Source organism: Purpureocillium lilacinum (assembly GCF_023168085.1).
Source record: "Purpureocillium lilacinum CBS 284.36 DNA, scaffold_2, whole genome shotgun sequence".
In the NCBI taxonomy this organism is placed as follows: Eukaryota; Fungi; Ascomycota; class Sordariomycetes; order Hypocreales; family Ophiocordycipitaceae; genus Purpureocillium; species Purpureocillium lilacinum.
The window spans coordinates 863,969-891,375 of record NW_027072112.1 but is presented as its reverse complement, the minus strand read 5'-3'; the positions used below and the strand labels follow the sequence as shown (position 1 = coordinate 891,375).

Here is a 27,407-nt window from a genome sequence, read left to right as displayed (position 1 = left end):
TCTCGAAGGGCCCGCATGCCCACCTGTCCGCCCGTCGTCCAACGCCCTCTGTAGTGGTTGTTGTCGTTGGCAGACTGGTGTCCCTTTGTAGGCAGGTACTTGCCATGTACAATGGAGACGTAGTCCACAGAAGACGGAGTCGTGGCTGTTGTCCAGCGGTGGTGGATGGATCGCTTGGTGCTGTTGTCGCAACTACCGATTCACTGGCCTCTTTTCGAGTCAGATGACCCCCCTCCCTCCATGACATGCACCCCTAATTCCCATGCCATCTCCGGCGCAGTGACAGCCGCCTGCCCTTCTCGGCCGTGCCTCGTCGTTGCGGCTCCGCGCCCTTGCCCACGCCCTCCGACACCGGAGACCCAGTTGCGCCCGCCCGCCATCGCCAACGGCGTCAACCCGCCTTTCCCTCGCGAGACACTCTACAGTACTCGTACCTTATCTCACGGGAGGACTCTTCTCCATCCTCCCCCGGATCTTGGCCGGCGACCGGAGAGAATCCCCAGGTTTTTCTGGGTTTTGCTTATTGCTCATCCCGCACCATGCCATCCTCCTTCCCCGCGCCATCTAAGTTGGCAGCTGGACACCCGCACCTGGGGATGCTGAGGCCTATACGCGCTGAGAGGAGATATCACACGGTGGGCGGCAGTATACGTAGACGCGCCCGCGAAGCCATTCCCGGCCGGCCAAGCCAAGACGACCGGCCAGTGAGCCAGCCAGCCACACGGAAAACACACGACATGTGACGCCCGCCCGTCGCCTGATGAGCCAGCGTCGTTTACGTACAACCCGCGCAGGGGGGGTGGAAGGGTTGGCCGGCCGGCCGCCCACGACGAAACGTCGCCCGTGCTCGGAAGCATCCGAGGGGGGGGTTGCTCGGTTGGCCGATTTGGTCCCCTGGCCGCTGCGCTGCAACACATGATCTGATGCAGCCACCGCTGGGCGGGCGGGCGGCGTTGGCCCGTGGTATGTGCCTGCTCCTCCAGCTGCCAGAGTTCCAAGGTTGGCCGCGGGCAGCCCGGACCCTGCAAGCCTGGCTTGGTGGCCACCCGCCGCCGCCGCCGCCGTCCTTGGCTTTGGCCCCCAAAACCCGAACCTTCTTCGCCTACGAACCACTACCGCCGTCTCGGCCGTGCGAGGGCGTGTCTCCGAGTCCACGTTTTTTTCTAGAACATCATCCGCCCCCCTGGCTCCCTTGTTGGTCGTGCCTTGGTATGGTTTGATGCCAGCTGGGACTCCATCTGGACTGAACGGGTCCTCCCCGTCAGGCAGGGGCTTTTTGCGTCTCGGTCCCTGAATCAGCGACGCCGGTCAGCGCGGCGGGCCCGCGAGTCGAACGCGGCCGGCCACCTGCGGCTGCGGCGCGCATACCTTCGGCATCCAGCGCCGCGAGGGAGAGACGGCGGCCAAAACGTCAAGGGCACGCCGCCGCCAACCCAATTTTTTTCTCTCTCTTCACCTTGGCCCCTTGACCACGGCCCAAGACAGCAAGGGTCCCCGTCTGCGGCTCAAGAGCAAGCACATAAGCGCCGAATGCGAGCTATGGATCCCGGATGACGAGCAGCAGAGGACTCGGTCCGACACGCCCACCCACGTGGGAGTTGAGCGTTGTTGCAGTAGTGATGATACCCGCGCGGATGGCGGATGCTGAGCATGCCTTGCTCACCTCTTCCGAGCCGAGCATACGAGTGCGTACTCTTTGTAAATGCATGTCGTCCTGAGAGTGCATGAGCGGAGGGTATGCGCCCGGACTGCCTCTTCAGGCTCTTCGATGCACGTTGCGCGTGTAAGCCGAGTGCAGCCACATCCCCCTGCTGATCACCCTGACCCTGCGTCCCTGTCCCTGTGCGCCGCATGTGTGTGCCTTGCAATCAAGCCCAGACGCGGCAGTTGGCCGGCTGTTGACCACCCGCTGAAACACCCGACGTCCACCCAAAAAAAAACCTGTCCTCGCGCAGGCATCATCCATCATCCGTGCTTCCGCACTTCCGTCGGCCTCGCGCGACGCCAGGCAGCAAAGGACCAGGAACGCCTAATGCTTGGCCCTGCAAGTAAACTCCATCGCACACACACCACAATGATCCCAGTCCGATCGATCGACCGACCGACCGCCATTTCCCGCGACAGGGTTGTCCCCCCTTGGCACCAGACGCGAGGGTGTGTCCTGGCTGGCAGGTGACGGAGACGACGACGACGACGACGACGACTGTGACGCTTCCGTTTCGCACCAACACCGCAAGTACATGCGCAGTACGGTAATGGCAGTGAGGGCAAATACCTAGGACGCAAAAAAGGGGTGGGAGACAGCGCGCTTGCGGCGCAGGGCAGCATCGTCCGATCCGGGAGCGGTGCGCGCTGGGGCGCCACTCCCGCGCTGCCATCACGCCACCAAACATCACGGCCGACGTGTACTTCACCTACATAATACCTTACTGTACCACAGAGCACCACTGCAGTGCATCCGCCGCCCCGCCACGGCAAGAAAACAGACAGAGGGCACGAGACCAGGCACCGCCTGGCCGCCTGCCTGCAAAGAAAGTTGAAAGAGTAGTAGAAAACCGGGGCGTGGCGGGCGACGCCGCCACTCACGACGCGTCCCGTCTTCAACGGCCGCCCAAGTTCCCCGTTTCCGTAAACTCACGGTCGGCCGACCTTTTTTTTTTTTGTTGTCCTTTCGCAACTCGTCGAGTCGTGGTGCTGCGAGGCGGGGGATTCGCCGCGAAGTGGGGCCGGGACCGCCGAAGCGCGGGAGGGCCACCCCGGTGCACCGCCCGCTAAGGGTAGCGACTTTGTATCTTCTCTGCCCTGTGCATGTACTGCGCCTCGATTCGAGTGACGTCTCCGCTGGAGGGAGTCCAGGTCGTGATGTAAGATGGACGGAAGCGAGCGCGGCGCGGGGATCGCGGGGTCTCGGCGGCGAGGTAAATTGGTGACGGGGGCACGGCGCAATCTGAGCCGCAAAAGCTTCGTCGCCGGATTCCCGGACCGTGCTTCACGACCGCAGACCCCGAGAAGCTGCCAGGACTTGCACTTCAGTTTCCTCTGTCCAGAATTTCATCGTTCAGGTGACAATCTGTATATGGATACCAAATAAGAAATCCTTCCCCGTAGAGACTGGCAGTTGCAACGTCACAACAAAATGGAAAGCATTGCCTGCCGACTCAACTTTCCGCTTCGCGCAACACACCATCAAGAGCTCCAGGGGCTCCCGTTTATGTGATACTTCCGAGCCGGGGCCGACTTGCCTGGCGCCTCCTCCTCTGCCTTGATTTCGTCCTCCCCTCCATCCCCGTGCGGAAAAGCAAGGAAGAACCGCGTCTCTCCCGCCACGGTGTATTCAGCCAACCACGGAAAGTCCTGCTCAAATGGTTGGTTATATTCCGGGCGTTTCAACTGGACCTCGGATCTCTCCCGCCCTCCCTCAACAACAAAAACACAATTCGATGCTTCAAGGCGATCAAACAAGGCCTCTTGGTGCTCCTCGGCTAGTTGGCAAGCGATTGTGAACATCGTGCAAGTCTCGAAGTATGCTGACGTGGTCTTTACAGAAGCCAGGTAGAATACCGCTGCAAGCAAAGCTTCTGCCGTGTTTCTCAGTTCCCTATGCGGCTCGCCTGCTGCGAAGTATTCAGTGGTCGCATGAATCATGCGTTCCACCTCATTTGAAGCGACCACGCTGGGAAGCGCCTCCTGTTGGAAATCCACGTCCAGGCGGCGGAGTCGGCTTCTCTGGAACCTGGACAGCGTCCTGTAGTGCTTATCCCAGGCTTCATGGGGGTCGAGATCCTCCTCATACTGGTCAACGTCGCGATCTTCCCACGAGTGCAAAGCCACGAGGCTGAACCACCAAGGTGTAGTTCGATTCTGCGAGCGACCCACGCCGATACTTACGCCAATATGAGCCTCTGGTGTGCTTGGCCAGATGAGTGCCGCTTCTTCCATGGCTGTCTCAATGGTGGACACTTTGGCAGCATTGCCGTCCACAAACGACTCGTGGTTCGCAGCTCGAGCTGCGGGAAACAGGCCAGGGGCGACGGAGCTGCATCGGGCACTGCGTGCAGGCACGGGCTCACGGTCAGCAACATGCGTAGTCTGCTATAGAGGGTGTCATGCCTTACGCCTGCCACAGGGAGAAGAAGGGCATCGACTCCGCATGACGATATGCTCGCGGCTTCCATGGGAACGGCGTCCCTGGGAAATATCAGTATTGGTGTTTGTGCGAGGCCCTCCCTTGCTTCGGAAGACAGAGCTTACCTTTATCATCACGAGGATAGTTTCCCAATACCCACGTCTGATATGACTCGCCCTCTTCCGTCGCGGCGACCGCCCCGACCCTTAGGTCTCTTACTTTTTCTCCCTTTCCCATTGAGTTCGTCCGCGTCCATGTCCCCATCTTCTCGATCGGATATGTTATAGCTCCAATCAGGGGATTCCAACTTCCTAGCACACTCGTCAAGCTCTCGTCCAGGCTTTTGGCGCAAAAGAAGCCCTCGTAGTAGGGGAACCATCTTTCCAGGGGGCCGATCGCCTGCATCTTCAATCCACCATTGGCCACCCCCTCCATGGCCTCTAGAAACTCCTCCTCGCTGAGACCGCGGATGACCCCAAACCCCAAGGCAATTGTTGCCCCTGTTGCGAGTTCCACCGTCAGCCCCATGCTCACGACCACTTGACGGAGCATACCACTGCTAGGAAAGGTAAATACCTGAGCTGTTGCCTACTATCAGGTCAAAGAAGCGGCTTATCGGGATTCTCGAACCCAGATGTGCTTGGAGAAGGATCAGTATATGGGCAGACATGACACTCCGCACGCCCGCTCCGTCGATGGCAAGGACCCGGGGCTTCGCCGTTTCAGGCTTTAACACAATTCGATCCCATCCGTTTCCCCGCCGAAACTTGTCCCCGCAAATCACACACTCAGGGAGCTCAAAAGTGCTGCCATGCTGGCAGGGCTGTCCCACCGCTCGCAGGCAGTCTCGACAAATAGCATGTCCGCAGCTCAAGGCGATGTCTGCCACGTGTCCGAGGCAGAGCAGGCAGGTCTCTGATATCATGATATGTTGCAGAAATTCCTTCTGAGATTGCAAATTGTCGAGGTGCTGGCCAAGTACACTTGCGAATGGCTCCGAGAAGCTGCTGCTGATGAGGCGACTCGATACCTCACGCATCCTCTTGACAAATCTTTTGTTGCCCCGTTCGGTCCAGTAGGTGTGGTACCCTCCAAACGCAAAGACGCTCCCGTGGTACTCTTGGTGGTCCTTGCTATGGCCCTTGGCCCTGTTGCGACATTGCTTGGTGCCTCGTCGGTACCAGCAGCGCGAATCCTGATGGAATCTTCGATAGGCGGCGCCGAATTCATCAACATCGCGTTTAAGGATCCTCTTTGCATGACGGATGAAAATGGTCCCTCCTCTGGGAGAAAACCGGCCGCCATCTTCAGACAATTCTGGAAATCTCCGAATCAGGTGGAACATTGCACACGACGACAGGAGATTGGCCACGCAGCTTTCGAACTGGTCGGGCGAGATATCCATCACCTGCTCTCTGAGCTGCGACATCAAGTTCGACGCGTGCTGGCAAAGGTCAGTTGGAGCTTCTTCCTGGATCGTGGCGTACTTCCCAAAATCAAACGGCCACCCGGAACCAGACCAAAGAGATTCAAAGGCACGACTCAAGTACACGTCCAACTGCCTCGTGTTGACTCGCCCTCCAGTATCCTCTCGCTGCCGCTGGATTGCCGCGCTTGTCGTTTGGAGCTTATCGCGAAGCTTGTGCAGTTGAGTGCGGACGATATTCGCTGAGCCGCCTGACCTCGGTGGGATATACAGGATCTGCACGTCCCTGAAATACCGATGAAACAGCTGGCCGAGGGTGGTGATGCGACTGCTCCGGGTCCGGGCAATCTCATTCCATTCATTCGCGAGCGTTTCTATCTCTTCGCCCTTGGATCGGATAGTTTTCAATTCCACCAAGAATTGCTCCTGTGGTAATCTCATGATCGTGGTGCCGGCCCTTCATGGTTGTATCGTTGACGACGATAATGCAAGACGGTAAAATCGCCTGATTGAGAGCCTTGTCGTGCGCCCTCGATGCCCACAGAATCAGATCCGTGACAAGTGTTTTCTGATTCGACGGCCATTGCTGGACCACATAGCAAAGAATGTCGCTGAATGGATACAAAATACGTGGATATTCGTCTTGGACAAAATCCTCGCGTTCCAAGAATCTGTGGTTACAGCTGAATGGACGAGTGATCCATTTGCCGATTTGCCTTCGCAAAAGTCAGCAACGCTCTTTTAAATGGCCTTCACTCGCGAACCTCAGGGAATCGATGGACTCCGCTACAAATTCGTCCAGCTCGCCACTGGCAGTTGGATTTTCTCCAAACAGGCCTTCGCAATCGGCGTACAAGAGGGGTCGATCAGACAAGGCAGTTAAAATGTCGGCAAAGAGATGAACACCGGAGTTGGCCAGTTTCACCCTACCGCTATGAGCGGCCACGGGGTTCTCCATGTCACTTTCTGAAGGGCTATCCAGCGTATTCAGTCCTTTCTGTGGGAGTTTCGGGGTCAGTGGAGAACCTCAACGGGAAGTAGCAGTAGCTTACAATGAGGGAGGATATGCCGGCGCCTGTTGAGCCCAAGAAAGACACGATGCACGGAAACTGATTTCCGAAACGCGTTTCACTGGAGCCGCGCAAGAGATCAATTGGCAGCTCCTGGTTAACAAAGGACTTGCGCGAAGCTGTATCAATCCCGAACCAGAGACTGGCTTCTCTGCCTTGGAGCGTCCACAGCTCGTTTGTGCCTGTAGCATCGCTGAGCCAGTCTTGCTCCCCAGGCGCATCCCTCTTCTTGACTTCCGAAGCGGCCCAGGCTGCTGATATCAACTCTCGGATGTCGGCCGGCCGCAACCTGACATGTTCAGCGCTTCCTAGCTCGTGGGGGATTTCATTGAACCAGTGTCTCTTGCAGATGGTCTTCTTGCATCCCTTGCACCAATGGAGCTCAGCTGTATTGAGGGCTGCAGGCTGCTCTTTGCAGTACGAGCATGGCCGGTCCAAGTCCTCATCATTGTCGACGTATATCCTACACGCATCGAACGGTCAGGGCAAATATGGGTGGGTTCATGTTGGGGCGTCGTCTGACCGCGTGTGCAGTTCAAACACTCCATACCTACCCGTTCTTGGGATCAAAAAGCCTCCTTGGCATAGCGCAGAGCAGTTCTCGTTTGAGAATTAACAAATCGTGGCAATGTCGTCAAGTGGGAAGCTGAGATTCACACGGTAAAGGCAGCACTTCAACAGCGTGTTGCGGTGTACATAATAGATCAGACGCAATTTATACACTTTGGGTGGGCCAAATCCCACACGGGATACAAAGAGCCCTTTCGAGGAGCCATGTTTGCGGCTGAGCTCTCGTACTCGGCAACGTAGCGGTGTGCGGCTCTGGAATCGCATCCGATCAATGCAACTCGCATGCAGGGTGCTCGACAAGACGGCAGATATGATGTCGAGGGTCACATTGTGATTAGGTTCGTGTTGTACAGCATCGGTCTCGACTCTCGATGTTTCAGACAAGTAAGTGGCTGGGCACTTGAGGTTCGTCGGCGGTGGATCCGACTGGCCGAGTCAACGCGGCACATGGGTAACACCACAGGATCTATGCCTCGTGAGAGACAAGATTGGGCGCGGCTGACATGGGTGGGAATACTGCGCAACGTGAGCTTTCTCAAGTTTTGCCTGGCTAAAGGCTTTGCGCAACCGCGTGGTGAGCGGCAAGTTGACGAGTCGCCACGTGCTTGGTGTGCATGGAACTTGGCTGCCCGGGGAAGCACGGTGCAGCAATGTGCATACACGCGACTGCCAGACGTGCATGGTGTCACGCCTCAACTGCTTGGAAGAAGCAGACCAATTACAAAACAACCGGGGCATAGCTTGTGCTCGACGTGGGCTGAACTCGCCGAGGATCAAGATCAACTGGTCAATGGCACATCTTGCAATGGTCTTACTGATCCGGAGTTAGGGTCCTCCGTCGACGAGATCTACAGACTTACAAAACATGTCATAGTCATCTTCTTTCATGGCTTGTTTGACTGATTGGATCGGGGCGCCGGATTTCAAGCGGACTTTGGGAAGGCATCGTTGTGGCAGGTGCGGGGAAAGCCACACCCGCGTTGAATGCCGGACATTGCCGGCCTCGACAGCTTCACTCCTCCATTCATCTACTCATCAGTCCGCGACGCACAGCTCAACTAAAGACTCAACTACTGCTGCTGACCCCCGCACGAGCTACGTGCGTAACGTTACCGCATTGATTAACCGCCTCCCCCACGCCGAGTCGTCGAGGTGAGATGATCGGCGTGTGGGGTAGCTGCAGCTATAAACAAAGGGAACGACCCTGAAACAGGGGAGCTCGTCGTTCGTTTGCCGGATCCTCACACTGAAATCGTTGATTGACCGCCCTCGACTCAACGATGCATGTGCGCAACGCCCTCGTCGCGCTCGTCGCGCTCGCCCTCGGCCCGGCGGACGCGCTCTGGCCCATCCCCAAGGCGGCCAAGACGGGCGACAAGTTCCTCTTCATCGACCAGACCGTCAAGGTGACGTACAATGGCCATCGGGTGCGACACATGACCCCTAGAGCCCACGATGACGGTGACACTGACGTCGGTGCAGATCAGCTACACTGCGGGCTACGAGCCGCCCGCGGGCCCCAGGTTCAACAGCAAGGACATAGTCCAGGGCGGCGTGTCACGCGCCTTGGGCGCCATCTTCCAGCAGGGCTTCGTCCCCTGGATGCTCCGCGGCCGCGACGACAAGTACGAGCCGGACCTGCACAGCGCACCGTCGAGACGCATCAAGACGCTCGAGATCACACAGATGGGCAACGACAGCACGCACACGTTCAAGCCGCTCGCGGGCCAGCTCGACGAGTCGTACACGCTCAACGTGACTGCCGACGGGAAGGCCTCGATCCGCGCCGGCTCGTCCATCGGCGTGCTGCGCGCTCTCGAGACCTTTTCGCAGCTCTTCTGGAAGCACAGCTCCGGCACCGCCTGGTACACGGCCCTCGCGCCCGTATCCGTCTCTGACGCGCCCAAGTTCCCGCACCGCGGCATCCTGCTCGACGTCAGCCGCCACTGGTTCCCCGTCGAAGACATTAAGCGTACTATCGACGGCCTGGCCATGAACAAGATGAACGTTCTGCATCTGCACATCACCGACACCCAGTCGTGGCCGCTCGAGGTCCCCTCCATGCCGCGCCTCACTGAGTTCGGCGCCTACGCCCCGGGTCTCACCTATTCGCCCAAGGACATTGCTGGCTTGTACGAGTACGCCATCCACCGCGGCGTGCAAATCATCATGGAGATCGACATGCCCGGCCACATCGGCATCGAAAAGGCCTACCCCGGCAAGTCGGTCGCCTTCAACGCCAAGCCCTACGAGTGGTACTGCTCGCAGCCGCCCTGCGGCTCCTTCAAGCTCAACAGCTCCGACACATACGAGTTCCTGGACAAGCTCTTCAAGGACCTGCTGCCGCGCGTCGCCCCCTACTCGGCCTACTTCCACACCGGCGGTGACGAATACAAGGCCAACAACTCGCTGCTCGACCCGGGCCTGCGCACCAACGACTTGGCCATACTGCAGCCGATGCTCCAAAAGTTCCTCGACTACGCCCACGGCAAGGTCCGCGCGCAGGGCCTCGCGCCGTTTGTCTGGGAGGAAATGGTCCTGCAGTGGAACGCGACGGTCGGCAAGGACGTGGTTATTCAGTCGTGGTTGGGTGCCGGCGCCATCAAGAAGCTCGCCGATGCAGGCCACCAGGTCATCGACAGCAGCAACGAGTTCCTTTACCTTGATTGCGGTCGCGGCGAGTGGATCGACTACGAGACGGGGCCGGCCTTCCAGAAGGCCTACCCCTTCAACGACTGGTGCAATCCGACCAAGAACTGGCGCCTCATCTACACTCACGACCCCCTCATCGGCCTGTCCAAGGAGTCGGCCAAGCGCGTCATCGGCGGCGAGACGCCAGTCTGGACCGAGACCATCGACCCGGCCAGCGTCGACACCATCATCTGGCCCCGCGGCGCCGCCGCCGGCGAGGCCTGGTGGTCCGGCTACCTCGACCCGGACACGGGCCGCAACAGGTCCATGTACGACGTCCGCGTCCGTCTGTCGGAGCAGCGCGAGCGCATGCTGGCCCGTGGCGTCAAGGCCACGGCCATTACCCAGCTTTGGTGCGATCAGGCCGCCAAGGACGACTGCGCGGGGACGCAGTAGGTGGTTTAGGCTTGCGTTGTTTGATTCATACAAGTACATAGAATTATACAGTAGAGCCGCGTAGAACGGCATTCTCAATAACAAGAAACTTACACGACTATTACAGTTGACTCGAGTGAATGCGCCAAGATCTAGGGCCATGTGTCATTTGAGCCGTCAATACATGTACTACTTTGTGCAATTGCAGTTGTGCCACCCAACGGTAGTCTCGATAACAGCAAGTCCATGTACCTACGCTTTTCGGATCTCTCACATTGGCTGCTCTTATATCTTTTGGTTCATATAGAAAAGACGCGTAAAACAGCAGTCTCCAGCAAATCTATATACAGCAAGGTTTATACAGCGTCCCTTCGAGCGGCTCTCCCCGTAATGCCAACCACCCGTCACTGTCTATATGTGATGCTGATGCTCTGCGAGCTACTCACGTCAAAGTCTCTCTCGTCATCCGGGTCGCCCATGAGCCGCAGCGCCCTGGTGACAAGCCTATACGTCCCCGCGGGCGCGTATTCGCCCGTCCCCAGCTTCCCGTCCCACAGGAACTTGACCTTGTCCCTCGTCTCCCACACCGTCGGTGAGTCCGCGATCGGCACCGGCGAGCCGCTCTGGCCGCGCTCGTCCACCTGCACCGCGTCGACGCTGACGTAGCGCGATCCCAGCGCCAGGTTCGCCACCAGCATCGGCACCGTCGAGTTGTCCGTCTTCTCGCCCTGCTTCGGCAGGGTGAACACCGTGCCGTTGGCCACGGCGGGAGGCTCGTCGCTGTCCTTGTCCGTCGCGCGCGCGATCCATGTCCCGTTGGCCTGGTCGAGGACCGTGGCGCTGCGCAGAGAGCCGGCGATGCCCTGGTATGGAATCGAGAGTGAGCTCCCGTCCGAGCCGTTGATCGCGACGTACCCCGACCAGAGCGCCAGGCGCCTCACGTCGACCGCTTGAGGAGGGGTGGGCGCGACGGATATGCTGACGGAGCGGCCGGGTTGAACGGTGACTTTTGATCTGCTGAATCGGAGGGTGGCGGCTGCTTCCACAACATCGTTGGGGAAGGAGTGCGGGTAGATGGAGTCCTTTTGCAGGACGTACATTGTGACGGCTGGGACGTGCGATATGCTGTACGTTATGTCCCTACTTGACTCTGAGTTGATGATTGTAAAGTTTAGCGAGTTGATGAAGCTGTCGGTGTCGTTGAACGCCAGGGACGACGGTTCAACCAGCGTCGTCGCAAAGGCTGCATCGTACGCGCGAATGATGCCGCCTCCCTGCTGCGCAACGGGCGCAAGATATGGAGAAAACGCAGTGCCATTGTTGAACAGCTGGGGCTCGGCGTTGGCGCTCAACAGATTCTCCATCTCCTCCGGGTCGATCCGGCCCCTGACCTGGCCGACGAGGGCATAAATGGCCGCCGCCAAGGGACACGACATGGACGTGCCGCTGAGCACGGCGTACGAGCCCTTCTTGACTGGGTAGGTCGACAGGATGTGCCCGCCAGCGGCGCCAAACTGCGGCTTGACGTCCATGTCCCACGTCGGGCCCCAGGATGTAAAGTCGCTCAGCGCGCCGCCGGCCTCCGGATTCGGGTAGTTGACGAGGTAGGGCGTGCTCTTGGTTGGGTCCGTGAGCGTGGCGACGACCTTCTTGCCGGCCTTGAGCAGCTCGATCAATTCCGCGCCCGTCTCGGGCGTCACCATGCCGACGGCCACGACGCCCTCTACCTCGCCGACCTCGACGCCCACGGTGCCCGACACGTTGTTGTAGAAGAGGAAGTACTTGGCGCCCTTGGCCTTGGCGTTGGTCACCTTGACGGCGTAGTTGCACTCGCCGCGCCGGATGAGCACAATCTTGTCGCTGAGGTCTGGTGTGTTGTCCGGGAAGGGGTCGCACGCGTCGTTGGGCTTCTTGGTGTCGTAGCTGTCTGCCCACAACGGCAGCGAGACGTGGCTCCAGTTCTTGGGCGCACCGGGCGTGTACCCCACGATATGGTCCTCCCCGCCGTCGACCGTATACGTCAGGTTATAGAACAGCGTAGGCGTGATGGTGTTTTCAAACGACGCAATGGACGCAACGCCCAGCCCGTCCGCCGCTCCGCCGGTGTAAAAGATGCCCCTATCCCCTTCGTTGCCCGCGGACATGGTGCAGGCGACGCCCCTGGCCACAATACGCGACACGGCCACGGCCCAGGGCCGCTCTGACCAGCCGCTGGGCGAGCCGAGCGACATGGTGATGATGTCGTTGCCATCGTCGTAGGCGCGGTACAGCGCCGACATGAGCACGTCGTCGCCCGTGGCGCCGTCGCAGCCGAACACGCGGTACGCCCCGAGGGACACGTCCGGCGCCGCGCCCGTGAACCCGAAGAGGTTGCCCGTCGATTGAGCGGCTACGATGCCCGCCACATGCGTCCCGTGGCCCTTACAATCCATCGGGTCGTCGTCGGGGGCGGGATCGTTGCTGCCGTCGTATGCGTCGCCCACGAAGTCGGCGCCCCTGGCCACGAGGCAGCCCTCGCCGAAGCAGCCCCCGAGCGCTGGGTGCGTGTAGTCGACCTGGCACGTTCGTTAGCTTTCCGTCGCCGGAGGCGTTGGGATATGAGAGAGCTAGGAAGGGAAAGGAGACAAAGTCTAGGCAGCGACTTACACCCGTGTCGATGACGGCCACCTTGACGCCCTTGCCCGTGATCCCCCTGGCGCGCAGCTTGTCCACCTGCATCATGACATGCGGCGAAAAGGCATCGCCGCTCATATTGGCAAACCCGCCGCCTCCGCCCCCAGCCTGCCGCGCGTGGAGCGCCTTCCTGGCCTGTTGCTCCGTCTCGCCCGGCGTCCCGACCCAGTCGACGCGGTCCCCCGGCGCGCTGTACGTGCGCATCGGCCACACGTTCTTGACCCCCGGGGACGCGGCCATCCGGAACGCAAGCTCATCGGCGTGCTCCAGGTCGTCGAGCTGCACCGACGCGCCGTTGAAGAGCTTGTACTTGAGGTTCATGCGCAGGCTGCATTGCTTCTCGAATGTGCGGAGAAACTCGAGCGAGTCCTGCACTATCTGTTAGCCGGCACGTCTGAGCTTGTAGCCGTAGTATACAGCGGCGGACTTACAAAGCCGTCGATAAACTCAAAGATGTAGGCGCCGGGAACACGCTCAGCGATGGCAAAGGCAGACAAAACTGCCGTCACCAGCGCCGCGAGGCCTATGCGCACCATTGTGTCTGAATGACCGCGAAACGAGTGTCCTGAAACCGACCGCCCACCAAGCGCTGGTCGTCTCCAACAACAAGGAACCCCAAAGCTGTATATACACGATCGCGCCGGGCGCTTCGGCTGCTCAGTCCATGTGACGTCCGATGCGATCTGCTGCAGGGAACCCAAACGAGCTCTCAGATGCAGGTGCCGTCACCGCAAAAGCAAAACAAGATGCAAGTCTCGCCTGTGCTGTGGCTAGCTGGCCCAGTCCCGGCCGGTTAGTCGTGGGGATGTCGAGTCGGGTTTCCGTTCGGCGTCGTACGCGGCCGTTCACTCCTCGAAGCCGAAAACGCAGAACAAGAGGCACGGCTTCATTTCTTATCTCAATGCTCAGGATTTATTTGTAGCTCTCCTTGCAGCAATTGCTCACATTTGTCGAGTCTGGTCCCCCGTCTCCAATCATAACAAGCCCCAAAGCCCGGAGCGCCAAGTGTGAGACTCCATGTCGGAGCGGCACGCATGTCTGAGGCCGTGCTGAACTGTCAGAGCCACTGCATCCTCGGTTCGCGGAGATTAGCTAGCTGCCCTGGGGCCAGGCCGTGTTCCCCGAGACGCCGTGTTGAAGATCACGGCTGGAATCAATCGGCCCCCCCTGGGCGAGACATAGCAATCACACCAGACCCCTGCGAGACATTCCACCGTCCCATCGGCCACCGGCGCACGCCTTGCCGCGACATGCCAGTGGGCAGCGGCGTTTGATCCCTTTGTTTGTATACTGCACCCATACGTACGGAGTACTGGCTTTTGGTTCGTTTGCAACTTGAACACGCGCAATCTTCGCCGTGCCAATCGCTGCTCAAGGACAATTCGGCGTAGCGGGCCGAGATGAGCAACCTTCATATTCGACGCTTGGAGCTATAATATGGAGGGACTCGTCATCGTAATCTCTATATCTCCCCTAGTTGGAGTCCATCTCGACGTGCATGATCTGCATAACCGCGTGTGAGTACGATCGCGATGCGTATAGCACCACTAGCTCAGCTTCGGTCGTTGATCTCCTCCCTCAACCAAACAAGACAGCAGCGTCCCGGTAGCTACCCAGTTCCGCAGCATCTCTGCCAGGCCGCGCTTCGTATCCGCAAAGACGTGCTGCCAGCAAAACATCCGCAGGCTTTCCTGCCCACCGCCCAACTCGCCGAGCTCCGCGGCGCTGCGCTCCCACATGTGTCTCAACGCATCGATGCAGTTGCTCTGTCCCGCCTGTTCCAGCAAGTCATGGATGATGTCCGGCTCGTTGGGTCGGTCCTCCAGCTCAATGCAGTAGGACGGATGCGCGGCCAACGAGGCTTTGGCGAGGCGTTCGTGGTCCGCCGCTCGCAGCTTGCGCGCGTGAGCGGCAGCCTCTGCGCAAGCGTCGTCGTGGTGTAAGCGCGATAGGCGGGATGACGTGCCGGAGGCAAGCAGCCGTGTTAGGTAGTCTGCGCTCGATCCGTTGATGCTGTTGCCCACAACGATAATGTGAGGCTCATTGTCGTCTGCTTCGCTGAGCCTCTCCAGGCTTGTTTCTTCGACATCCCAGTGTACCGGTGCGGGCAGACCCCGCTCATGCTGACGGCGCCCTGGACGGTGCCGGAGTCTGACTGTCAACAGATTGTAATGAAAACCTGTATCGACCCGGTCAGCTGCGTCTGGAAGATCCGGCTCGGACACCAGTGGGAGAGGGGACCTTTGGGACAAAAGTGTCGGTCGACGAGGATGATGCCGCAGTTGGATCTCGCCCAAAAGTCCCGGACGAGGAGGTACGTCGGGAAGCAAGCAGTAGCGGCCATGCCCTTGGCAGATACTCGGACCGAGTCGCGTGCTAGCCTGGGAGCGATCAGTCTTTGCCATTCAACATGACGTACAGACTAAAAAAAGCTTGCCTGGCGTGCAGCATGTCCGTCGATACCCTCGTAGACAGGCGTCGAACCCAGGCGCAACTGAGTTCGGACATCCACGTCTGCAGGGCAGCAAACTCCAAGACAACGGGACTCGGCTTTGCTTCTTTATATTCGCGGTTCGTGGAGTCCCAAAACTTCTCGATGAGATGTCGTCCGTGCTTGCATGCGAGCTCTGGCCGAAGGCGACATGCCACGCCGCCGTCATGGATCGAAAAAGCCTTGTACTTGGACAGGACGTACGAGTACACGATGAATCGGACGAGGATGTCTGTATCTCGGAGGTTCCAGGCCGGAGGATAGCTCTGGGCATCGTGAAGCTTCATGGAGCTGGACGGCGCAAGTAAATGGCCGTTCATTCTGACAGTGCCGTTGCCGCGGTCGGAAGCGTGTTCCCGGCCTACAACTTCTCCTCAGTCTTTCATGCTCATGTATCATACGCTCGGCCGCAGTTTCTGAAACCTACACGCACTCTCTGCGGCGATTCTCACAATGTTTTCCGGCGTGTCATCTCTATTCCCCAGGCCGACCACGCCAGGACTCGCGCGACCTATACTCAGCTTTGCGCATGCAAGCTCTGCGCTTTTCCGGAGGAGAGCAAAATGCGCAGCCGCCGCGTCAACCCCGTCAACGAGACGCGCGCTCCCATCCGCACTGACCATCTGGTTCTCTCGACTACAGGCGCGGTACACTTCCCACATCATCGTCGCCCGCAGATGGCACGCCGACTCCCCGACGTGCGGATCAAAGCTGGACAAGCCGTGAGCTGTCTCGCCGCGCACGAGCGCTCCGAATAGCTCCAGCGCTTCGTGGGCGTCGGCCGCGGCGCGGACGACGTGCGTCAGGACGGAGCAGTAGGCGCTCCGCTTGCGGGGACCTGCTGGGCTGTGCCGCGGTGGGAGGATGAAGGAAGTCATTGCGAAGTAAGTGCCTGTTGCTTAGGGTTGTGATGTAGACCGTGATCGTGCGGTTGACGGGCTTCCCTCGCAGTTGAGCGGCTAGAATCACGCTCCGATGCGGCCCAGTGCTGAGATATATTTCATCCATCTCATGTTGCCCCTGGGTCGCAAAGTGAATTGACATAAGCTGCCACGTCATTATCCCTCTCTGCCTCGGCCGTGCTCTGGGCAACTTGCCGTGCCGCCATGTCGCTTCATAGTGATCAGCGCAGCATCTGCCCGGCGAGAAGCTGTTGTGCTACCGCGGGAGCTGACCGCCGTGCCATTCAGCAGGAGGCCTTCAGCTCCAACTGCGGCGGATGTAACAGGATGAGACTCTCAGGATGAGACTCCCCCAAGGGTGTAGCAGGGTCACCTCCCAGACGCGCTGCAACAGCGGAATAGGATGGGATCCATCTCGTGCTGTTTGTGTAACTCTAGCAGTCCTCGGCTCGAGGTCACCATTGAAGACGCGGTGAGCATTGTGCCGTTGCTGCGACGTTCCACTGCATAGCACCGCGGCATGGACAACAACGGCCAACGGAAACGGAGCAGCTGTCCGTCAATGCCTCGTCTCGGACTATCCTTGCCCGAAAGGCCGTGGGGGAGTCGTCGGTCTTTGCGTCCCGAGGCACATATCCAAGGTCCTATACGCAGCGTCTGATGATCTGGCGGAATCGCGCTCATAATCGACTGCAGCATGATATTCGCCGCCGAAGCATTGAGCCGCCAGCAGACTTGAGGCGCTTCTCAGACCCGCCCTCATGATACCTCCGAAATATTTGGCGCGTCGATCTCTCTCATCCTCGCATTTCGGTGTGACTCATGAACCAACTCCCCTACCCACACAAGGGCCACACGGCAGAATAGCCTGTAGCCCCTGTACGTACAAGTACTCATACGAGATTTACGAGAAAGCGAACAAAGAGACAAGGGCACCTTTTCGCACGTGACCCTGGCACACAGATTTGTTAAAACTGGCCACGTCCCTTGACACAAACGCCACCCGTTCTTCGCACCTCCCCAAACTCGACGCCATTGTTACCGTCCGTTGCAGCTCTCACCAACGTTGCGCCCCCCCCCCCCCCCCCCCCCCCCTTCTCGATTTCAGCTGGCAAGCGTCAGATCTTTAAACTGGGGGCAGCGTCCGCCCCGCCAGGAACTCAGCACGGCCGGCCCGCATTACCTGTCGTTTGTTGCTCGCTGGCGCCCAGGAATTTTCTCGTTAGCGGCCCGCCCGCCCGCTCGCCTCGTCTGGCTGCACGGACTGCTCTGCGCGCCTGACGCGCCCACTTCTTCCCCAGATTCTAGGCACGATTGCCCGCAGCTCCAGGCGCCCGCCCAACGGCCTGGCCTGCCCTGCCCGCAGCCTGGAGTCTGGGGGCGACACGCAAATGGTGAGTTTTCTTTGCCTCCAGAACCGCACGCACGCACGCGTATTGCCCCAATCTTTCTCTTTCGAAATTGGGTCTCCTCCGCATTCTTTCCTATGATGATCATGGATTCACTCGCCGTACTGAATACACGAGGTGGATAATTTCCTGGGCACGGTTTCTTTCGCCCGTAGTCTGATTACACGTTGAACCCGCTCTTTGCATCTTTCTTGCGCCTTCTGGCGATGAATTGTTGAGCTGACATTGGTTCCAAAAGATGGCAGGTCACCGCGCTCCTCCGATCGTCCACGCCCCCGTAGCGACTTAGCGACGTGCATGTTCCGTTCTGCCAGCAGTGATACGTCCTATATAGTTCAATTGAAACGATTCTCTACATTTTTAGCGGCCATTGGGTCAGATGAGCAATGCGCAGATGCCCATGTCCGCCATGCCGTCCCTCCACGTCCACGTCTCGCCGGGCCACTGCTTCGCGTGTTCCCAGCAATGCCCCAGGACGCGCAGCACCGTGCCGCAGTTGGTGAAGCCGCCGCCGGACCCGTCGAGCACGCGCTGTCTCATCAGATCCTCGAAGAAGTCCTGCTGCTCCCCGGCCGTCGCCACCGATCCGGCGACGGCTATCGGCCATGCCAGGCCACGCACCGCTACCCAGCTCGGCAGCTCGCGCAGCGCGTCAATGACCCGAGAGACGGCGTTGTGTACCGTGGCCTCCGCGAGGCTGGTACCTGGGACGGTCGTGTGTAGCTGCACGAGCGCCGCAGAGGCGAACACCTTGGTCAGCGCGTCGCTTATCGGCGGCGAGGACTCCTGTGCCGTGTCAGTATTATTCGATAGCGAAAGTATCGACGAGCGCATCTGCGCCCAACTCACCGATTCTGTGTCAAGGGCAATTAGGCCCTCCTCAAGCCGTTTCTTGATGCGATCAATGGCTCTTCCATCCAGCTCGCCATCCGCATCGCCTTCGGCGGCGACGCTGGCCAAGTCGCCAATGGCGCGCATAGCCCAATTGCGGCAGCCCATGACGCGTGACATGTCCACGCCCTCGACGTCGAGCCACTCGGCGTACCGCGTCCGCGGGGCGGTGCCCGTGACCGTTGCCGCCAGCACGTCCAGCCACACCACTTTCGTGACGAGGAACCGCTCCGCGAGGTCGATACCGCTGAGGAGCGGCTGGTCGGGGTCCGCGCCGCGCCGCGCCATGGCCTCGGGAGAGAGCCGGTTGACGACGGAGACGAGGGCGTTGTGGTGAGGCTGCCAGTTGGTGACGCCGCCCTGGAAGAGCTGCGACCATGTCAGCCAGGTATCCGTCACAGACAACCGGGTGCAGCTACCTCGAAGCTGATGAGCGCCGAGCCGCACGCGAGAAACTCGATGAGCTGCTCGCGGTTCTCGGCAAAGCGCTCCGCGTCGCACTCGGAGATGACCTGGCGCAGCCGCTGCAACGCGTTGGTGTGGTAGCCCAGCAGCTCCGAGTCTCTGTCTTCCGACCCTTCCCTCTCCGGCGCGTGCGCAAACTCGACGTGGTGGTGCAGCGCCGCGAGCGTCAGCACCGCCTGGTGCAACGGACCTCGCTTCATGAGCAGCCAGAAGAGCCACCCGCGGCCGCCGAGCGCTGGGTCGTCTCTGTAGTACGGGTACTGCATGGGGAAGATGTAGTCGAGGTAGTGAATCAGCAGCTGCGCCTCGCGAAAGGACGTCTCGTGGGAAGCGCCTGTGCCCACGGCCGTGATGGCGCTGGGCGTCGGTGCTGCAACGGCAGGGCTCGGCTCATGATCCTGCGGGACGCTGCCAGAGCTTCGTCGTCGCTGCTGCTGTTTCCTCCGGGTGCGCCGAAAGTTGTCATTTACAGCGCGCTTGATCCGGGCCAGCTCCTCGCGCAGCCGCGTCGCGTCGTCGACCCAGGCGGGCTTGCGGCCGTAGCCATGGCAGGTTATGCCGCGGTCGGTGCATTCGCGGCAGGCCGGGGACACCTCGTCGCATTTGCGGTGCCTGATGCGACACGTCCAGCAGCCATTGGGGCTTCGGTCCATCTGTTGGCGGGACGGCTCATTGTCCAGTGCCAGCAGATGCAAATGTGCGTTGATGGGGCGCCATAGCGAACGCGAAGGAGGGGACGTCTACTGAGGTTCTGGCGCGCGGGTCGTAAGGACCGGCGATGGCCTCTCCTCGATCGTGCGCGTTAGTCAGCGACACACAACTTCACAAGATGCCCCTGGAGACAGCACTTCGGAAAAAGACCCAGCTGGCAGATAAAGGCAAATATTCCATTCAAGAAAACAATGGTATATCGAAATTCGGAGATTCGGTAGCATCTTTGCATGCTCTCACTGCCTAGGCGAGGATGCAAACTGCCAGCCACCCTACAGCACAGTGAGGGTCCCCGCCGGGCGGCTCGACCTTCCTTCCCAGTTGGCGCTTCGAGCTTCCTTCCCAGTTCCGCCGCCCACAACTTTGTATGCACGCCGCGCCTCTCCACCATCCCATGATCACGAACACCGCGTCTTGACTCGACGCTCGCTCATCACTCGACCGTCAAAATGCCCATTACGCGAGATATGACGCATTTCCTCCGGCCATCGGAGGCTGGCTGAGTCGCCGTTCAGAGGTGGTCGCCGAGGATAGCCGGTCCAGCTGATGCCGCCTCAACACCATGGAACTGGAACCTCTTGATCCAATCTGTCATCATAGAAGTTATCGCGACGGCTGGGCTCGACAGCAACACCGTAGACATGCATCTCCGCAAGGAACACGCCGAGCTTGACATTCCCGCTCTACAGCGCTTCATCCGCGCCAACCCCCTCGGCCTGCTCACCACCGCCATCCCCTCTTCCACATCGTCCTTTCCGCTCCTGCAATCCACGCACGTCCCCTTCATCCTCGACGTCGACGACAGCAATGACGCGAGCGCGGCGGCAGCGCCCCTGGGCCGTTTACGAGGCCACATGGCGCGGCAGAATCCCCAAGCCAGAGCCATGATCGAAGCTCTGGTGGGGAGCGACGACAACGTCCTCGCGCAAGACATCCTCCTCGTCTTCACCTCCCCGGTGCAACACTACATCACGACAAACTTCTACCACGAGACCATGTCCTCGGACCGCCGCACCGCCCCGACGTGGAACTACGCCGCCGCGCAGGTCTACGGGCGTCTGCGCGTGCACCACGACGCCGACGCGCCCGCCACGGCCGCCTTCCTCGCGCAGCAGCTGCGCGACCTGGCGCGGCTCGGCGAGACGCACATCATGGGCTACCACCACGGCTCGGCCGACGAGAAGCCGGCGGCGTGGCGGCTCGACGACGCGCCCGGGAGCTACGTGGCGCGCTCGATCCGCGGCATCGTCGGCCTCGAGATTGAGATTGTGCGGCTGGAGGGCAGGGTCAAGATGAGCCAGGAGCTCAGGGAGGGGGATCGCGAGGGCGTGGTGCGCGGGCTGCGGGCGCTCGGGACGGAGACGGCGGAGCGCATGGCGGAGCTGGTGGAGGAGCGGGCGGTGCTGAGGGCGTCGAGTCGCGCCGTGCGGGTAGACGCAGTGTCAAGTTGAGGCGAGCCCCCGTATGCAGAATGTATGAACATTAACGCCCAGAATTGTCAAACACGTCAGGATAGAGCCCGTTGAGCCGCGTAGACACGGTTACACCCTCGCAGCACGCCGTGCGACAGCACACACACACGCGTGCGCGCGCCAGTGACACCACCGTGTCCAAGCTCCGACTTCCCCCTACGCCGTGCCTGGGCGGGACCCCTTTTGCTGTGGATCAGATAAGCTCGCCGACACACCATCTCGGCTCGCGGTGGCTTGCGGTCCCCTGGCATCTGGGATCCTGGGTGTGGCACCGCGTGCGGATGCCCCGCGTTTCCCACACTGGCGTCACATTCGGGCACCAGCCCGCCCGCCGATGACGGCCAGCCGAGCCCACCGACCCGAGCGCCTTTAATAGAGGTTCCCGTCCGCGCTGGCATGCGCCCGCTCGTGCTGCTGCTTGTTGCGCATGCGGACGTGAGCACTGAAGACAGCTCGCAGGTACCAGTGAGACTCTCACCACTAGTCCAAGGCCCGAGATTGACGAGATACGAACTACTGGACACTTATTCCGCGGCACGGGAGAGATCATCGACACACACGCACAGCTACGTCGAGTGCAGCCAAGATGGCCCACGCTACGGGCCTGACGGTCCTGCTCAATGGCAGGATCTACCAGTCGTCTACGGACAGCACGGACAAGGAGCCGTCCTTCGCCGCGGCCATGGTCATCAAGGACGGCCTCATCCAGCACGTCGGCACCGCGGAGGACGAGGCCGTCGCCACGGCCAAGGCGGGCGGCGCCCAAATCAAGGACCTGCAGGGCGACACCGTTCTGCCGGGCTTCATTGACGGGCACCTGCACCTGCTGCTGGTCGGCCAGGCGCTCACAAAGGTCGGCTTGGAAGCGTGCAAAACGCTCGACGACATCCGCGCAACCATCAAGGCGTACGCGCAGGCGCACCCAGACGTGTCGCGCATCTTCTGCCGCGGCTGGATGCACTCGATGACACCCGACGGCGTCGACGCCAGCCTCCTCGACGACCTCGACCCGCGGCCCATCTTCATCGACACGAAAGACCTGCACTCGTCGTGGTGCAACACGGCCGGCCTCGACGAGGTGTGCCGCGAGATGGGCCTCTCCGCCGACACACCCGACCCGGCCGGCGGCACGATCCAGCGCGGGCCCGACGGCAAGCCCAACGGCGTCTTTGGCGAGAGCGCCGTCTTCCAGATCATGTGGCCGTTTGTCGCGCGCGTCGCGTCCATGGAGGAGAAGAAGGAGGCCATCCGGGCCGCCTTCGCCGCCTTCAACGCCGTCGGCTACACGGGCATGATCGACATGGCCATGGACGACACCATCTGGGAGCCGCTGCTGGAGCTGCGCCGCGAGCAGGGCACCCTGAACGGCATGCGTGTGGCCGCGTACTGGCTCATGAAGCCCGAGGACTCGGTCGACGGCGTGCTCGCGCAGGTCGACCGCGCGGCGGCCCTCGCGCGCGAGTTCAACGCCGACACGACGCCCGACTGCCGCATCGTCGGCGTCAAGGTCATCTGCGACGGCATCATCGACGCGTGCACCGCGTCGCTCACCGAACCGTACTCGACGGGCGAGAACCCCGACTCCATCTGGAGCGAGGCGGTGCTTCACCCGCTCGTAGCGCGCGCGCACGCCGCGGGGCTGCAGGTCGCGCTGCACGCCATCGGCGACCGCACCATCGGCATGGCCATCGATGTGCTGGAGCGCAACACGGACCGGACGCGGCGCCCGCGCATCGAGCACCTGGAGCTGGCGTCGGAGCGCGACGCAGCCCGGCTCGGCGCCCTGGGCATCACGGCGTCGATTCAGCCCGTGCACTCGGACCCGGCCATCCTGCGCGCGTGGCCGCGCCTCATCGGCGAGCACCGCTGCGGCCGGGCGTTTGCGTACCGCGACTTCGCCGAAGGGGGCGCACCCTTGGCGCTCGGCTCGGACGCGCCGACGGCACCGCACCAGCCATTGCCGAACCTGTACGTGGCGACGACGCGGCGCTCGTTCCGCGAGCCGGACCTCGAGACCGTCGTGAACCCGCAGTTTGCGCTCACCGTCTGCCAGGCCGTGGCGGGCGCGACCCACGGCTCCGCGTACTCGTGCTTCGCGGACAAGTGGACGGGGAGCCTGCGCCCGGGGCTCAAGGCCGACTTTGTGGTCGCGCGGGTCGAGCTGACGCCGGAGGAGCTAGTGAAGGGAGTGGTCAGGGAGACGTGGTTTGAGGGCCGGAGAGTGTACCAGGCGAGCGACTGAGCGGTGGGAGCGAGTGAGGCGTTGTGGATGGCGAGGCGTGATCTGATTAGCGGACAATGAGCAAGTCCCATGTGCACCGAGATGCTGGTGCGGGGTTCCAGTATGTGTACATATAATCAATGGAAAATTTCGTGTCAATTGAATTCGTCGCAATGGAGTGTGTATTGTTGTGAACTGTGAACTCATCAGGTGTAACCCTTGCGATGGTGATGTCGCGTTGGTGTTGTTCTCCCTGCGCGGATAAACGTTCCCCCCTCCGGCGAAATTTCCACCTCTACCCAGCAGCTGCACCACCAGGTTTCGGTTCCGCGCCGAGCTCGTCCCCCAGTCGCAACACATCGCGAAGCAGCACGTTCAATCCGCACCCTGCTCGCCGATCGCCTCTCGCAACGCCGCGCTCACCTCCGAATCATTCTCATCTCCCCCCGACCGCAACGCAAACATGACTGGACGTGGTGGAGGCGGCGGTCGCCGCGTCTTGCTGCCCCCGATGTGAGCTTCCTCTTCACCCCGCCGCCGATGGCATCTCGTCATGGCCTGAGCTGACGAGTGCATAGCAACATGATCTTTAAGCTCCTCCAGACCGTGAGTTACCTCTTCCGACGGATTGCGCCCATGGCGCGGCGACATTGGCGATGCGGCGCGCAGCGAGGCACGATGGGATATGGCTGCTCGGGCTAGGTGGTTGCTGCTGCCTGCCTGCTTGTTCCACGGAACCCGGCCGAGCTCTGCGTGATGCAGGCGCACACGCTCTCAACCTGACTGCGATCCCATGCGGACTGCGTGCCGCCCAGTCGCGCTGCCGCCGCGCGTCCATTAGAGCCTCTACTCTGCAAACAAACCGCTAACTCTCGCAGAACGCTACCGTCAGCGTGTGGCTGTACGAGCAGCTCGGTATCCGCGTGGAGGGCAAGATTCGCGTTCGTTTCCCCTGCTGCTCCACCGTCGAGTCGGGCAGCTCATCTAACAAGCGCAGGGCTTCGACGAGTTCATGAACCTGGTCATCGACGACGCCGTCGAGGTCGGCCTGGTCACCAAGACGAACGAGAAGGAGTGGCGGAAACCCCTGGGTAGGGCTCCAGAATCTTGAAAGTACGGACCAGCGTCGCTAACCCCATGCAGGCCAAATTCTCCTCAAGGGCGACAACGTGTCACTGATCCAGAGCGTCGCCTCGTCGTAATCGACTGTAGGCGAGGGGCAACACGAACGACGGACTTTAGGCAGAGAGGGACACCAGTCGCGGACGTTAAGAAATGGCAATGTTGGAAGTATGGGTACCATCTTGGCGGACGGCAAGGGAGGCGTTATTGTCACCGGGCGAGGGCCTGGTTTGAGGCGTATGCAGGCATGATTTCTTGCTACCTCGGCGTGTTGGCCTGCACTTGGCAGCTGCTGGCTGACGGCTTGTCAATAAATGTTGTGAAATGGCACTTTGGCTTCTTTGCATGGTACTGAGGAGGCATCATGCCACCCTCGTAGACGGTCAAGACACTGCGTGAGATAAGACGTGACGAACAGGTAAGGGGGCGGCACTCATCGGGTGGATCAGCGACCGTCATAACGCACGGCATGTTCTGCGACTCCCGCAAACCGAACTGCTTGATCAAAGGGGTAATTTGAGCACATTAAGATGAATGGAAACTGACCTGACTTTATAAACTTCACAACTTCTGCCCCCAGAGCGTGGTTTGGTAGACGAGAGCTTGGACAATCACGAGATGGCCCTCGGTGTAGGGTAGCCCGCCCCGCCGAAGCTTTGCCGAAGCTGCTGACGTCGAAGGCTGGGCAGGCGACAACCATCCCCTGTTTCAACCCCAACCACAGTCGCGTCTCGTTCAGCGGCATGATAACCGCGCGCCAGAGATGCGCGAGTTCATGGACTATGTCCACAGCGCGTTCTACGAGGCGACGGGCTGGCGGCGCGACAACACGTATGCCGCGCTGAACGCCACCTCTGATGGTAATTGCCCCCTGCCACGGCCATCGTCCTCGGTCCGTTGCCGGCCGCTGACCTCCTCGCAGCGCTCCTCGACTTCCCGACCCCGCGCGGCCTGCGGCTGACGCTGTCCTCGCTCGCAAGCCCCAACTTTGCGACGTCATATCAGCTCGGCTCGGTGGGCGTCGTCGACGGCTCCATTTCGTACCTCTTCTCGTCCGAGCCACTGCGTGTCCTGCTCACACCGCAGTCGGAGAGCGTGTCGCTGCCGGAGCTGTTGCGCTCGTACCGGCCGCTCTCGCCGCTGCCACCACGACCCGCCGACCCGATTGCGCGGACCCTTTCCAATGCGCTGGCGCCGCAGCCGTCGTTGCTCTACGGCCGACTTTACCTGCCGCGGTCGCAGCTGGAAGCCCTCGTGGTGAGGCGGATATCCCCGGCGCTGCAGCTGCAGTTCAGCGCCGTGTCGGCACAGCATCTCAGAGATGGTGGAACAGCGCTCGGCCTGGCGCAGTACGACACGGGCAGATATGCGCTAGAAGGCCTCGCGTCGTCGGACGGCGGGCTGCTGGGATTCCGGGGCATCTACAACTTTGGCGGCGACGCCGAGGCGTCCGCGCCTGCAAACGTCACCGACGGGAATGGCAGCGAGCGGGAGCGGATATACGGCCGATTCAGCACCGGCGGCGAAATCTACTACGGCACGCTCAACAAGTCGGGCGGCGTCAGCCTGGGGGCGCGGTTCGCGACGCTCCCGGCGCACAAAGGCACGCCGCTGTGCGCGACGCTGACGCTGAATCCGCTGATGGGCAACATTGCGGCGAGCTACGCCGTGGTGGCGGGCAAGCACTGCAGCCTAGCGACGCGCATGGAGTTCAACATCTTCAGCTACGAGAGCGGATGGGCCGTGGGCATGGAGCTCTGGCGGAAGCCGTTCCGACGACCTGTTCTCGACAACGACGAGGTCAAGCTTCCGACTCGGAGCTTCCAGGCCAAGCTGGAATGGCGTCTGGACGAGCCACCGACGCTGGTCGTGCCGGCGCCGGAGCCGCAGCCGGCGCCGGTGCCAAGCCAGGAGCCGATCCAACCGACAGCGGGACAGGGCAGGCACGCGGGACGCGCACCCGGCGGCGGCAGCGGGTCGGATGAGGAAGAGTACGCCGGGGTGCTCAAGGCGCGGCTGGACCAGAACCTGCGCATCGGGGTCCTCTGGGAGGGGCGGGTCAAGTCGCTGCTCTTCAGCCTCGGGAGCGGCATCGACCTGCGCAAGCTGGATAAGCCGTTCCGGACGCTCGGGCTGGAGATTCAGTTTTCGTCGTAGCGCGCGCGCGAGCACGAGCAGCTGCTGCGACGGGCCGGCGGACGCTGCAAGGGTTAGCATGCCTAGCGCGAAGGGATTCCCTGCCTTGATGGACGGAGACAACGTGGCGAGGAGCGTCGATGGCCCTGGACAGGCAGCACGCATGACGCTAGATGTTGATGGAGTGAGTGGTGGGGGACGGGCAGCTGCGGTGCGACGGCGGGCGGTGGGCTGCGTGGTGTTGGTTGTACGAACTAGGGAGAGCTGATTCGGGGCCTGCCTGGGTTGACGCGAACGAGCAGAGCCTCTGGCTTGACTACGGAGTACTACGAGTAGACGACTCCTCTCTCGAGACACGGAGTACAGTACGAAGCAATGTTTGCCAATACATTTTACAGTAGGTACTGTTGGCTGCACAATGGTCTGTGCCCTATGTGCGTGCTCGTGCAAGAGCTGGAGGAGCCCCCCTTGGGAGGTTACTTGAGGCAGCTGTAGCCGAGGCATGGACATGGCACGCGGACATGACCCTGCGTGGGATGGCTCCCTTGATTACATCTTAGACCAACACATGATGCGTTTTCCTCTCGTGCGCGAGCTGCGAGCACGCATGACCTGGGTTTTATGCGTGTTTGCTGTTGGGCGGTGGGGGCCGAGGC

At 61.0% G+C, this 27,407-nt stretch overlaps 9 protein-coding genes across 9 annotated transcripts; 5 read left to right on the top strand and 4 right to left on the bottom strand.

The window, feature by feature from the left end:
- Positions 1-3,186: 3,186 nt before the first annotated feature.
- Positions 3,187-4,152, bottom strand: PLICBS_002091 (uncharacterized protein; the record flags this gene model as incomplete). Its single annotated transcript, XM_065599951.1, has 2 exons — positions 3,187-4,007; positions 4,146-4,152. The coding sequence occupies 2 exons, from the start codon at positions 4,150-4,152 to the stop codon at positions 3,187-3,189; spliced, it is 828 nt and encodes a 275-aa protein (XP_065456023.1).
- A 4,320-nt stretch (positions 4,153-8,472) lies between these two features.
- On the top strand, positions 8,473-10,279 carry PLICBS_002090 (N-acetyl-glucosamine-6-phosphate deacetylase; the record flags this gene model as incomplete). The annotated part of the gene is made up of 2 exons (XM_018321720.2): positions 8,473-8,619; positions 8,675-10,279. 2 exons carry the CDS (start codon positions 8,473-8,475, stop codon positions 10,277-10,279), a joined length of 1,752 nt encoding a protein of 583 aa, XP_018179199.2.
- A 383-nt stretch (positions 10,280-10,662) lies between these two features.
- PLICBS_002089 (uncharacterized protein) lies at positions 10,663-13,467 on the bottom strand (the record flags this gene model as incomplete). The annotated part of the gene is made up of 3 exons (XM_018321719.2): positions 10,663-12,813; positions 12,905-13,300; positions 13,363-13,467. 3 exons carry the CDS (start codon positions 13,465-13,467, stop codon positions 10,663-10,665), a joined length of 2,652 nt encoding a protein of 883 aa, XP_018179198.2.
- Positions 13,468-14,404: 937 nt separating this feature from the next.
- Positions 14,405-16,300, bottom strand: PLICBS_002088 (uncharacterized protein; the record flags this gene model as incomplete). Its single annotated transcript, XM_065599950.1, has 5 exons — positions 14,405-14,434; positions 14,545-15,110; positions 15,173-15,312; positions 15,438-15,783; positions 15,856-16,300. The coding sequence occupies 5 exons, from the start codon at positions 16,298-16,300 to the stop codon at positions 14,405-14,407; spliced, it is 1,527 nt and encodes a 508-aa protein (XP_065456022.1).
- A 1,808-nt stretch (positions 16,301-18,108) lies between these two features.
- Positions 18,109-19,742, bottom strand: PLICBS_002087 (uncharacterized protein; the record flags this gene model as incomplete). Its single annotated transcript, XM_018321717.2, has 3 exons — positions 18,109-18,519; positions 18,583-18,993; positions 19,044-19,742. 3 exons carry the CDS (start codon positions 19,740-19,742, stop codon positions 18,109-18,111), a joined length of 1,521 nt encoding a protein of 506 aa, XP_018179196.2.
- A 699-nt stretch (positions 19,743-20,441) lies between these two features.
- On the top strand, positions 20,442-21,251 carry PLICBS_002086 (uncharacterized protein; the record flags this gene model as incomplete). The annotated part of the gene is made up of 1 exon (XM_018321716.2): positions 20,442-21,251. The coding sequence occupies one exon, from the start codon at positions 20,442-20,444 to the stop codon at positions 21,249-21,251; it is 810 nt and encodes a 269-aa protein (XP_018179195.2).
- Positions 21,252-21,858: 607 nt separating this feature from the next.
- PLICBS_002085 (uncharacterized protein) lies at positions 21,859-23,514 on the top strand (the record flags this gene model as incomplete). Its single annotated transcript, XM_018321715.2, has 1 exon — positions 21,859-23,514. One exon carries the CDS (start codon positions 21,859-21,861, stop codon positions 23,512-23,514), a length of 1,656 nt encoding a protein of 551 aa, XP_018179194.1.
- A 442-nt stretch (positions 23,515-23,956) lies between these two features.
- On the top strand, positions 23,957-24,695 carry PLICBS_002084 (mRNA splicing protein sme1; the record flags this gene model as incomplete). The annotated part of the gene is made up of 5 exons (XM_018321714.1): positions 23,957-24,006; positions 24,072-24,099; positions 24,372-24,434; positions 24,491-24,584; positions 24,637-24,695. The coding sequence occupies 5 exons, from the start codon at positions 23,957-23,959 to the stop codon at positions 24,693-24,695; spliced, it is 294 nt and encodes a 97-aa protein (XP_018179193.1).
- A 683-nt stretch (positions 24,696-25,378) lies between these two features.
- PLICBS_002083 (mitochondrial distribution and morphology protein 10) lies at positions 25,379-26,772 on the top strand (the record flags this gene model as incomplete). Its single annotated transcript, XM_018321713.2, has 2 exons — positions 25,379-25,475; positions 25,538-26,772. The coding sequence occupies 2 exons, from the start codon at positions 25,379-25,381 to the stop codon at positions 26,770-26,772; spliced, it is 1,332 nt and encodes a 443-aa protein (XP_018179192.1).
- Positions 26,773-27,407: the final 635 nt, after the last annotated feature.